This window comes from Saccostrea echinata, unplaced genomic scaffold (genome assembly GCF_033153115.1).
Source record: "Saccostrea echinata isolate AGI-Se365-2 ecotype Australia unplaced genomic scaffold, CSIRO_AGI_Sech_v1 ptg000014l, whole genome shotgun sequence".
In the NCBI taxonomy this organism is placed as follows: Eukaryota; Metazoa; Mollusca; class Bivalvia; order Ostreida; family Ostreidae; genus Saccostrea; species Saccostrea echinata.
The window spans coordinates 14,448,691-14,461,466 of NW_026889763.1; the positions used below are offsets into that span (position 1 = coordinate 14,448,691).

General features: G+C 33.0%; 1 protein-coding gene across 1 annotated transcript in view; it reads right to left on the reverse strand.

Annotated features, from left to right (window-relative positions):
* Nucleotides 1-12,699, reverse strand: part of LOC133186791 (cubilin-like) — a 61,326-nt gene extending 48,627 nt beyond the window's left edge. The window contains exons 1-8 of the mRNA XM_061322105.1: nucleotides 12,592-12,699; nucleotides 10,183-10,312; nucleotides 7,233-7,283; nucleotides 5,440-5,565; nucleotides 4,914-5,039; nucleotides 4,105-4,167; nucleotides 3,102-3,140; nucleotides 2,076-2,177 (exon numbers count right to left, since the gene is read on the reverse strand). Coding sequence (XP_061178089.1) covers nucleotides 2,076-2,177; nucleotides 3,102-3,140; nucleotides 4,105-4,167; nucleotides 4,914-5,039; nucleotides 5,440-5,565; nucleotides 7,233-7,283; nucleotides 10,183-10,312; nucleotides 12,592-12,695 — 741 coding nt within the window. The 5' untranslated portion in view covers nucleotides 12,696-12,699. The remainder of the gene's footprint in view (nucleotides 1-2,075; nucleotides 2,178-3,101; nucleotides 3,141-4,104; nucleotides 4,168-4,913; nucleotides 5,040-5,439; nucleotides 5,566-7,232; nucleotides 7,284-10,182; nucleotides 10,313-12,591) is intronic.
* Nucleotides 12,700-12,776: the final 77 nt, after the last annotated feature.

Sequence of the window (12,776 nt, forward strand, 5' to 3'; positions counted from 1 at the left end):
TGATTAATCAGCCAACCAGAGTGCAATTCTAATCAGCCTATCACTGCTTATATGACTTGAGCAAACTCATTATTTCTTTTATTTCATTTGATGAATTAGATTTGATAATTGGACATTCCTCGAGATAAAGAGCAAAAATTTTATACATCATACACAGCTGCTTCCTAAATAAAAAATGAACTCGTAAATTTTCATATCTTGCAATTGGTCGTCTAGAAAATTGTAAAAAAAAAAAAAAAAAAAAAAAAATAACTGTGATTTTTCATACAAGTACTCTGAAGTTGCAGCTCTCCAAAGTTTTTTTTACGTGAATATTTTGGATTTACAACGTTTCGGCATGAGCATCAATGAAGAGACATAATTTGTCGAAATGCGCATCAGGTGCATCAAAATTGGTACCGTATATGATGTACATTTAAAAGATGCTGAAGTTCCTCATTTACAACATCTATATAGTTTTGGAGACCAGGTCTTCCAACAATCTGTTGGAATATCTTTAAGTACTAATTGTGCTCCTTTATTAACCGATCTGTTTTTATACTCCTGTAAAGCGGAATTTAATATGAAACTTCTTCACGAGAAGAAGAAAAATTTTGCTATGGTCATCAACTCAACATATAGATATACTGATGACGTTTTATTAATTAACAATTGTTACTTTCATCCATATGTCGACTCGATATATCCCAATGAACTCGAAATCCACTTCCCTTATTTACCGGTAGCAATATTCTAATATCACCTGCATATGGTGTTTTTGTCTCCCAATTGATTCGATACGCAAGTGCATGCTCTGAATACGATCAATTCTTTATACAGAGGTAAGCTACTGACAAATAAGTTGATGTTACTATGATTTTAACAAATCAATTGAAAGGCACCTTTTTGCAAATTCTACGGCGGTTATGGTGACCTTCTTTATAAATACAACCTCGTATTTTGTCTGACATGTTTCATACCATTTGTTATGTCATTGATTTTATACTATATTCTTTGTATACCTGATCAATACATAGCTCTCAGCGCGGCGTGAAAAAGGGGAAGATAACGAACAGCGGTTGATCTCGACAAACCTACAACCAATACAAATCTGTGAACAGAGAGTATAAAGCATGGGCCCCCGGAAATTCCAGAAGTGACTGGAACCAGGTGCCTAGGAAGAGCATCGCCTGTTGACCGGTCGCATCCGCCTCGAGAACTCTGTACTGATCAGGTAGACATAACATTCCGTAGTCGAATTTGGTATAATAACAGAGGCCTAACAAATGGTATAAACCACGTCAGCAAAAAAAAAAAAAAACGATCCAAAGATAGGTTATATTTGCTTACAAAGTCATTATAACGACCATAGAATTTACAAAATATTACCTAGGTTGTTGAAATCCATGTAACATCAACTTATCAGTTTGTAGCGTGTTTCGGTTTAAAAAATTGATCGTACTCATAGTATGCTCTTGAGTATCGGATAAGTTGGGAGACGTAAACATCATATGCAGGTGATAGTGAAATATTACCACATAAATAAAGTTGACGATGGAAAAGCTGAAGTCATCTCGTTTGTCATACAATGTAGTGTGACCGGTCGACAGGGGATGCTTACTCCTCATAGACAGCAGATCCCACCTCTGGTGTTTCCAGGGTCCATATTTTTTTTTCCTGCTCACGGTTTGTTTTTTACTGAATTTATGAGATCACTGTTCATTACCATCACCTTTTACCATTTATTTAAAACTGGACAATTAATATATATTGGGGATTTAAGTCTACATAGAAAAATCAGGTTTTGTAAAACTATTTTAGACGGGGTCACGTGATCCTGTCAGTCGAGGTCATAACAGAAGCTGCTCGTATAGCACCACAATTGAATCATCGCAGAAGAAAAAAGTACTGTCTTTCAGTACCCTATCAGTACTTTGATTTGGTAAGAGCATTTAAAAATTAAAAGTTAAACTCAATAGTAATCACTGGTTTTGCTACAAAATGTAACATTTATTCAACGAAGATCTAGAATTGATGAATCCTAGCCTCATTAGATATAGATTAACTAATTAACTTATCTACTAGTACTTATGTACCTTCCAGGCTGGGGGACACTGACAAAAGAAACCATTATATCTGTCCACGCACGTCCCTCCATTTCTGCACGGGTTAGAGCTACACTCATTCTGGGTCAGCAGCTGAAACAAGGAGCATAAGATATTGTGCAAAAATTAGTGCCTTAGTGAGTGAGGGGCCTTGACACAGTTGGGTTGTTTACATTTTAAATTTCTATGCTTATTCAAAAGTTAAAATTAGTTAAATGAATAGAACTTACATGAATATTCTTATAAAATAAATATTTTTTTTAAAGACAACGACATTCTTTTCATCACGTCAAAACATCTGTTTTTGTAAACAGGGCACGAGCTTCGTTATGTTTCACCGGGTGTGTTCAATTTGTTTAACTCTGCACACATCACTGAGCACGGACTGACAATACCGGTGAGTTGGTTTTGCTTTCTCACATTTCTACTGTGAATTTTCTGGATTATAGTTTTAATATTTTTCCTTAATACACAACAACATTTCTACTTTTCTTGAGTATTAAGGATAAAATTTACTGTCTGAAAGTGCAAGGGTGTGTCAATCAAACGCGTCCCGAAATTTGTAGTTTCAATAATTTCCACATAAAAGACGTTTCTGAACACGCTTTTATTATTTTTCCGTGTGATATGCTATAGTAACATATAAATCTTGATATTATACAGAAAATTTGAGAAAATGTTAATTTCAAATCTGTGTCAAGGTCCCTTTAAGACAATTTAGCTTTATTAACCTTCTTATAAGAGAGATGAAGCTCACCGAGTTAATGAATATTATTCCTTTATAAAATTGTCAAGATATAAAATAGGCCATTTCTGTCAAAGCACTGGAAGATATACCGAAATGATGTGCATTTATTAGTCATAATTAGATTTGTTTTCAAAATTCATTAGCATTAATTAAGGCAAAATTCCATATGAATGAACAGAGGGACGAATGACCTAAAATCAAATCTTGATCCTGGAACAATTAATGAATAAGTTATAATTGATTTTATGTTAAATAACAATAATATGCACCTGTTGTAGTGTCTGGACGTTTTGCTCTAGAGTTCTGACCTGTAACATATAAAACATAGGTTTATAGATATAGTAGTACCAGTCAATCTGTTCAGAGGTCATAGTTCAGAGTTCTTTAAGATCTCCGATTCTAAAATTAAAACACCAACCTTTAAATGCATGCATGTACAATATTAAAACTCGTTATGCTTTTGCAATTCATTATTATCATGCACCTGAAATACCAATTAATTTTATATACTTTAAATCAACTTTCACTCCCCACAAATCTTTGCGAATTAATTTCCCGGATGTTATTGTATCAACAAAAAATAATACGGATAAAATGGTTTGAGACGACAATATTCGTGACTGACTGTTAAGTGGTTTAGTGTATGTACCTGCTGAAAGCTAGAAATTCCAGCTCAGTGTACTTTGTTATTAGCATGAAACAGATTACACTTAATTTAAATTAAACGTTTTACGTTGTTATCAACAGAGATGTGTATTTTTGCTTTAGAGGCAAGGAAGGGACTGAACCGTCAATGCATTCAGGTGATCAGTGATGTATATATTCAATATGTCATTCAGGGTGATCAGTGCTGTACATGTATGTATTTGATATGTCATTCAGGGTGATCAGTGATGTATACATGTATATATATTATTTATGTCATGCTCGGTTCGGAGGAAGCTGGTAATCTGTAAAGCATTCCTTATTAAAAACATAATTTGGCAGCTCAACATACATATGACTGAGTGCAATATTTGGTCAAGCAACAAACGAAAACAATAGCATATGAGCAAGACAAATTGTGCTAAGTGCGGGGTATCCGCGTGCTGAATGTACACATTGCGGTGTACCCGGCGTGCTGATTGTGCACAGTGTGGTGTACCCGGCGTGCTCATTGTGCACAGTGCGGTGTATCCGCGTGCTGATTTTGCACTCTGTTCTTTTTTTCTTTCATGTGCTCATTGTGCACAGTGCAGTATATCTGCCGTGCTGATGACTTAAAATCGTCACCTTTCTCCGAAGTCTTCTAACATTCCTGTTTATAGTTCGGGCTCGTGAGTTATCCCTTCTGTCCTATGAAAAGGAAGAGCAACATTAACTGAATTTTAACAAGTTCATCGAATTGTACTCACTCTGCTCAGAGTATCGCTGTCACCATTGGAGACCTGACTTTGTAAAGAAGATACCTGTTGAAAGACATGGCCACAGAAATCGTTAAGTATTACATGTATAACGTCTGAAAACCTCTTAAATTCACACAATTAAATATTTATTTCTTTTTTAATTCAAATGAAAATTTACGAAGCAAGAACACTTACAATATTTTTCAAATTTATGACGAATGATGTGTAAAATTAAAATATCACCTTAATGTCGAACAATTGCAATAAATCATTTCAACTATGTCACAAAATACATGTACGTGTAAATAAACACTTGATTTATTGTTTTCTTTCGAGAGAATCTGTTTTGGTGCCTTCTCAATCACCATTTCTCTGTAGCGTTGGCATTTTTAGTTAAAATAGATTAGTACTTGCAAAATGTCTACATAGCATATGGTAAGGGGCCATATCAAAAGACCGAGGTAGAAAAAAACTGAATTCAAATAATTATGAAGTTACGGTGAGGGGGTCAAAAGTCCCCAGAGTTTTTCCTTTTTTTTGGGGGGGGGGGGTCCGATATGGATAATTACACAGGAAGTGCATTGTGTATTTTTGTCGGACATACATTAAACTTTTAATCTCGCTCCTAATCTCTATGAACATCCTTCAATTTTTTTCTCCTCGTAATTCAAGAAAATCGACTTTCTAATTACTTACACTGTTTTCTAATGTAGTTAACCTTGACCTAATGTCAGTCAAGGCCGTTTGGAGGTCACCAGATGTTGTCAAGGAATTAAGTTGTTGCTCTATCTGTGTCAGTCTCACAGGTAAGTTGCTGGGCACCTAAAGAGCAGACAAAAACACCACAGGGGATGGGAGAATTGCTATGTACGATAACATATAGGTTCAGAAATGACTATTGATTGCCTCAAGGATGTTAACTATTAAATCTTTTGATTAACTTTTTACATAATATCCTGGAAAAGCCCATATTCTGTACCACAAATTTTCGCAGTTTCTTGTCAGTATTATAATACCAGAAGGAATTTTTTCACATTATTTCAAAGTAGGAGTATGGGCCTGACATTGAAAATCACCAAATATATGCTTGATCAATAATTCATAGTCATTTGTCAACCACAGAAATAGCACAAAAAAATAATAGATCCTCTTTGTTAAACATCAATCTCATTTTTGTGTTTTTTATGAATTTCCTGTGATTTATGACAGGAACACCACCTACACTGATCTCCAGGGCGTTGACCCGGTTACCTAGTGACGTCAGCTGATTCTGGACCTCCCCTGTCGGCTGCAGGTTATTGAGTCGCTGTTCTACGTTAGATACCCGCGTTTCCAGGTTACTGGGAGCCTGAAAGCAAGGTTCCAAATAATGGCATTAGTGCAGCTATAAATAGTAGGTACTACACTACATTAGTTATATGAACAATAAATAAGTTAACCGACGATACTGTATCTATAATCAGTATTTATCTTCCTCTTAAGAACTGATAGGTTACATATTGAAGTGCCTGCAAGTTAGTTCAAATTAAAATCCCCGGAGCTAGGATGGTACCACAATATAGAGTCAAAGTTTGACATGGGAATATATACATATAGGAAAGCATAATCATTTTGATATGCCAGGATTCCCAAGGATCAAGTCATTATCCCTGAAAAGTGAAGTCACATGGGGGGGGGGGTCAAAACTTTGCTTGGGAGGAATAATTCTCAAGAATGGCAGGGCCAGTGTGACGCTGGTGAGCGTTGTGGCCAATGGACTGTATGTTATTCTTCATATGAATTATATATATTACATTTTTTAACATACTGCTCTAAATAATTTAAATTTTAAGGACAGATGATACAAACAAACTTTTATCAAAAATCTTGAAAATAACAACTTAAGTGAATAATGGGATTTAAAGAGAGATTTAGTGACAAAAAATTGTAGAAAATAATAAGAATGTTTGCAGAACAGTATAATTTTGCACATCATAGAAATTTTGCAATTTCTTATATTTTAGGAAATTATTTGAATCATTTACAGCCAAAAAATAGATCCAAAAATATGATCTTTTCCAGGCATCCATTTTGGGGGGTATCATTTGTCCTTAAGTTGATAAAAGATAATACAAATGAAGTATTTTTTTTTAATATTCCTGTTCATTGTTATGCTTGTTACAATACGACTGATTGTTAATAACGACTGGTGGGTCCTCACATTGTCTGGGGTTCTGAGGTCCCAAGAATGTTATGATTATTCCCTACGATTCAAGAATCAGTGTTTTTAATCCTAATGATTATGAATTAGAAATATTTTAAGTAACTACAAGCAGTGGGTCGAAAAGTGATTTATAGATACTGCTGGTTAATGGTTCATGATCTAATTCATTACTGCCGTGGAAGTAATCAAGCAATACATAAACAAAGATATGGATAGAATATCACAATTTAAGATAGAGCGAAAAATTTTGAAGCTTTGGAACAAAAATCATAATATCTTAAGTAATGAAAAAATAATTTATTACTTATCATTAACTTATTGATAATAAAATGATAAATATACAAACTTTGCATATATACTTACAACTGTTATTGGTGAAGTTTTAGGTGAATAGTACTTATTGCATTATTACAATTCTTACAACTGTTGGTGAAGTTTTAAGGTGAGTAGTACTTATCACATTATAACAATACTTACAACTGTTGGTGAGTTTTAAGGTGAGTAGTACTTATCACATTATAACAATACTTACAACTGTTGGTGAAGTTTTAAGGTGAGTAGTACTTATCACATTATAACAATACTTACAACTGTTGGTGAAGTTTTAAGGTGAGTAGTACTTATCACATTATAACAATACTTACAACTGTTGGTGAAGTTTTAAGGTGAGTAGTACTTATCACATTATAACAATACTTACAACTGTTGGTGAAGTTTTAAGGTGAGTAGTACTTATCACATTATAACAATACTTACAACTGTTGGTGAAGTTTTAAGGTGAGTAGTACTTATCACATTATAACAATACTTACAACTGTTGGTGAAGTTTTAAGGTGATCAATTTCTGCTTTATTGCTTCTGATCTGAAAAAAAATATTAACAGTAATTAAACCTGTTACTCGAGTATGTATTTTTTGTATTAACTTTCATAGTGCTACATTTTTATAGCAAAATTAAAGATCCTGTTTACATGTACAAAAGAAAATTGGGAGGCATTGGAAAATTATGAGGAGACTTAGTGTCGATTGAGAAACTAAAATTGATCATGAATTCTTAAAACAAATAAGGAATATCTGAGATCTCTCTCTCTCTCTCTCTCTCTCTCAACAATAAACAGCTTGTTTATATTATTCTAAAAAAATCCCTTAAAATATCTTTTGTCTATAAATTCAATTAATTTTTTTTATAGTTTTCATGAATAACTTGGCGTTTTCTTTTTATACTTCCGGTCGATTGCTAATGTTCAAAATGAGTGCTTTTGAAAAAAGAAAGTCTATTGATTTTTTTATCAAAGAATTGTAAAACTAGAGATACTTCTGAAACACTGAGTATTTCACTGTCTACTTTTAATTCACGTGGGACAAAATATTGAAAATTGCTTTTTTTTAAATATTTTTTACCACACAATACAAAGTAGACGGTGAAATACCCTGTGTTTCAGAGATATCATCGGATTTAACAATCCCTTACGAATACATTGCTAAAATAGGCTTTCTATTTTTGATAGCAGTAATTTTGAACATCAGCAGACAATAGGAAGTATATTTAATTTTTTTTTTTTAAATGGGAGGCTATCCTGAAAACTGCATTTATCATTAAAAAGTAGGGGGTATTGTCATTAAATACAATAGTTATGTTAATTTATATTGTATGCATTTAATACAAAGTTTTAGATAAATATATCATTTAAAAAAATCTCAATAATTTCTGGAAACACTATGCAAAAATTAATGCTCCGTAAATTGTGAAAAAAATCATATTTAACAATGAACATTTATTCAAAATTTAAAAATTTTTCTTTTAAAACCTCAGTTTGACATTTATTTCATCATGATTAAACTTGATATCATGAACTAACGAAATCAAGCCGAAGTATTTCTTCAAAAAAGTGCATAATATGTAACACGTATTATTTATATACTTAACGAGGTTCGCTCCTGAGCAGATTTTTATTTTAACCTATATTTAAAAAAATCTGAGTAATGCTTTAATTCTTACAATAAATTTGGATTCTACAATGCCAAATAAACTATATTCAGTTAAAACTCCATGATTAAATTCCATACCAAAAGCATTAAGTGAGGAACTTTATTTTGTGGCGGAAGGTTTTTTAAAAGAAAATGATCATTTTTTTCTCTTTTGAAGTATTTAAAGTATGTTAAGTTTGGATTCCTATTTTTACGTGCAGTCTGCACACAGAGTTATTTTGTGCAGTGAACTGTTTTATACTGGTCCTAAATTATATATTTAATAAACTGTCATGAATTCAATCATCATATTTGATAAGTAAATCAAATATATTGTGAAAATCAAGAAAAAAAATAGCCCTAATTTAAGCTCAAATTAGCACTATTTTAGTAATATCTAAAAATTAACATCACAGACCCCCACTTTTAACTTTCTTTTCTGAATATACAAGATACTTTTAACCATTCTTCTTAAATTCAGTAAAATGTCATTACTTTTAAATGAGTTTTTTGCTTGTTAAATTTGTAATGCTAGCAAAATGAAATTTTTTGAGTGCAAAAAGGTCAAATAATTGAATGTGCGGAGTAATTTAAAAAAAAATTTCGTTGTCAAAAATGTTAATGGGTCTATTCAAGATGAAATAAAACTGTGTTTGTTCCCATAACTTATTTGAATAAAAAATATCGGAGGAAAAACTTAAAAAGTTGATTTATGTGTAAGACGTTTTTACAGTGCAAAAAGGTCAAACTATATGCTCTGTAGCGGCAAAAGAAGCGCATTGACCCCAGTGTTTTGTTTTGATTTTTAATTAAGCTATGTGTATAAATTCTAAAAAAATACTTGATAAAAAATTCTCATTACTTTTAATGTCAGGATCCAACCTCCTTAATATCTAAACATTGAATTTTCCTTGTACATGTATACTCTTTTAACTATTTAAGATTATCAATTTGAATAGAAATTGAATTAAAAATAATAAACACGGTTCACAAAGACTTTGTGGTTATCGGGATTTATTGTGACTTGTATCAGGGACCTATATACTAGTTAGTATATAGGTCCCTGCTTGTATAGCCAGTGGTGATAAGGCACGGGGGAGTATAATGAATTCATAAAACAGGATAACGACTTTACTGGTGATAGTACCAGCCTCCCGACTATGTCCCCCCATAAATATACCTCTCTGTATGTAAATTATCACAAATAAGAGGCCATCAGCTGATCGTTACGACTGCGATAAACCACCGATAAGGAGGTCCCTCACTGATTCCTTATATGTGTTTGTAAGAGTTATATAAATTTGCAAATTATTTTATTGAAAGCTTGTATAATATTAAAAATATTCATAATTTAGTATTTTTAGGAATGTTAGCCACTTATAAAGGTAAAAAAAATTGCATGTAGGTTGTACTTTCTGAAAGACACCTCTAGGGATACATTCATCTTCTAGCAACTTTACCATGGCCACCGGAAAGGGGGGGGGGGGGTTGCAATCGCACCCTCTTCATAAAAACAGACAAGCTCAACAATTTCGTTTATGAAACAAAATAAATTTATCGTTCCTATGTTTAAAGTAATGTTGCTTAGTTTTGCCAATTCAATATTTTTTAGAAAGACGTCTTACCAGAGCAGAACCCACCAAATAGTCCTTTTATAGCAATAAATTCTGACTTAGGGTTAGGGTATCCCAAACCTTCCCCATCCACCCCACCCGACCCCTTTCCAGTAACCTGGTGATTGGTTTGTTTACTTAATATAAAATTTGTGTTTTAAAAAAATCGTTCTTTAAATTACCATGCCAGCTAATTGTTGGACATTTTCTCCATCGATGTTGACATATCCCCCTCCCTGGGATTTAAATGTAATGTTATGATTGGTTCCTGTTTGAAAAATCAGGTGCCCGTTCATCGTCATCATCCGGGGCCTGGAAACAAGAAAATAGTGATTTAGAGAATGAATTTTATTATCATTCCCAGAAAAAGTTTCTAGCGTATTATATTGACAGGATTGACAAAACATTTTCTTTGATTTTCAATAAATCAACACAAAATTAAAAAAAAATATATGAAAATTGTCTGGTTCCCTTGACTGCAAAAATTTCTTCTTTCTTTTTTCCCCTTTTTAAGAGATGATTGCTGTCTTAAGTGTTGTTGCGTTTTTATTTCAGTTCTAATTTGTAAACTGCTGAATCTACATATACATTGTCGGAACAGTCTTGCGATTGAAAGAAATCTGTTTTAAACATTTACTAATAATAATCTAAAATGTAATTGGCATTGATTTTTTTTCAAGGAGAAAACACGAAAACACTTTTCTAAGTCAATTTTCTTTAAATATATGGCTCCTAGGGGTGTCCAAGGTCATTTTTTGTTACTGTTGCATAAAATTTTAATAACTTTAAAAATTCCAAGAGGTCCAGACTACTGAACCAACTACTGAACCCCCACCCCCATTCGCCCAACTATATATCGCATATTGTAGAAATCAAACTTAAAATGCCCAATTACTTGGTATACCAAGAAAAAAAATCAAGGATTTGCCGTACACAGAATCGGCGTCCATGTAGATTATTGAATTAAGAAATATAGATTTTCTTTCCATTTTTGTCCTTATTGCGAAATACTTTAAAATAAATAATAATAATAATAGTTTAAATAGTTAGTTTAAAATAATACTCTGAGTGAAAATCATGAATTTACTGTTTTGGAATAGAACTTTATGTATGTGCGGCTACGGTGCAACCACCCTTATACTAAATTAAAAGCATTGAACCTATGTAATCTCATTAATGTGATGCGACCTGTCTTGAACCGAATAGCCTATGTCCAAAGATTGCTGCGACTGAAAAAGTCATTCATTTAATTGGTGGTTTAACGAAAGTCTTCAGGGGATACTAAGTCACCTGTAGTGACATTTTGTGAAAGCGTGACTCGGAAACCAACAGACAACGGACAAAGTAGTCTTAATGTTCGCCATGCTGGGGACACGAACAGCTAAGTAGCCCGTAATAATACGTCTAAGCCCACCGATCTGAGGCAATATTATTTCTATTAGGATGGTCCATGATGATTGCAATTTATATTCATTGTTATATCCACACAGGCTGGAAAAAACCCCCAGGTGAAACCCTTCTTTTCAAGTTTTTGCATACCTTAAAACAAATCCATGATCGTTGCATTTATGTAATATCCTCTACGACAATTTATTTTATTTTTGTCAAATAAACAGAAACAGTTAAATTGCAGATTTCTATTTATCCTATGTTTATCCCTTTATGGATATGACTCATTGGATATTTTTTTTCATATCCCACTGCTGTGACGTCACAATGGGTTTTGCGTGAAAGTGATGAAGTAAAATAATAAGAACAGTGTAAAATATCGATAGTGATGTATAAAACATGGGATAAAAAAAATTTCCCATGATTTGTAGCTGGGTATCATTTTTATCCAACTCGTTGTGTGTTTTTATCCCCTCGCCAAGGCTCGGGATAAAAAAAAACAACACACAACTCGTTGCATAAAAATCATATCCAACTACAAATCATGGGAGATCCTATATGTACAAAATAAAATATGATGCAGAAATCACAGTATATACTACAATGGGAAACCCATAAGAAAGCACTACGCTTGACAGCCTCATGCCCCTAGTACCCCCCCCCCCCCCTTTAACTTGTCCAAAAAGAATCTTTCGTTGTAAATGTTTTATGGAAATGTTCATTAAAAGGTCAACCCATCCCAACCCTACTTTTTGTTGTAGTATGGTTGAGTTTTTCCATGATACTAAGTCCAAAAATTTCTTTTCCGAATATCAGAATAGAATTTTACCCCCCCCCCCCCTCTCTAAAAACTTCGAGTTTTGTGAATCTTCTTTTTTTTTTATCTTTATTTAGTCTTTTCTTAATTGTATTTTCTGGCTGCATCCCAACCTCTCCCCCTTTGAAAAACGATGTTGACATAGAGGACTGTTTCTGAATCGCTATTCAAAACAGTGTAAAAGCTTTTTACTGATCTTTTGTATTTTTATCAAAAAGATTTGCATTTATGAATTATTCGTCATTTCTGCAAAATCTCATCATTTTAACATGAACACTTTGTTTAGAAATATGGTACACTTTAATTTTCAATAACGAAGGTTTCAATGCTGCGTATGCATTAAGGAGACGAAAATTGTTTTAAAAAGGAAACTAATATAACTTACTGTTCTGGTGATATTTGTCTTCGTTGTCTCACATTTTGTTCTGTAATCGTAAATAAATATACAAAAATAAAAAAGAACCATGTCATGGTATAAGCGGCCCCCATGTTGATGAAGATCGCTTCTCGACTCGGCTGACTCCGTTACATTTATACAACATAAGGAATAAGCTTATCATAAAATATGCT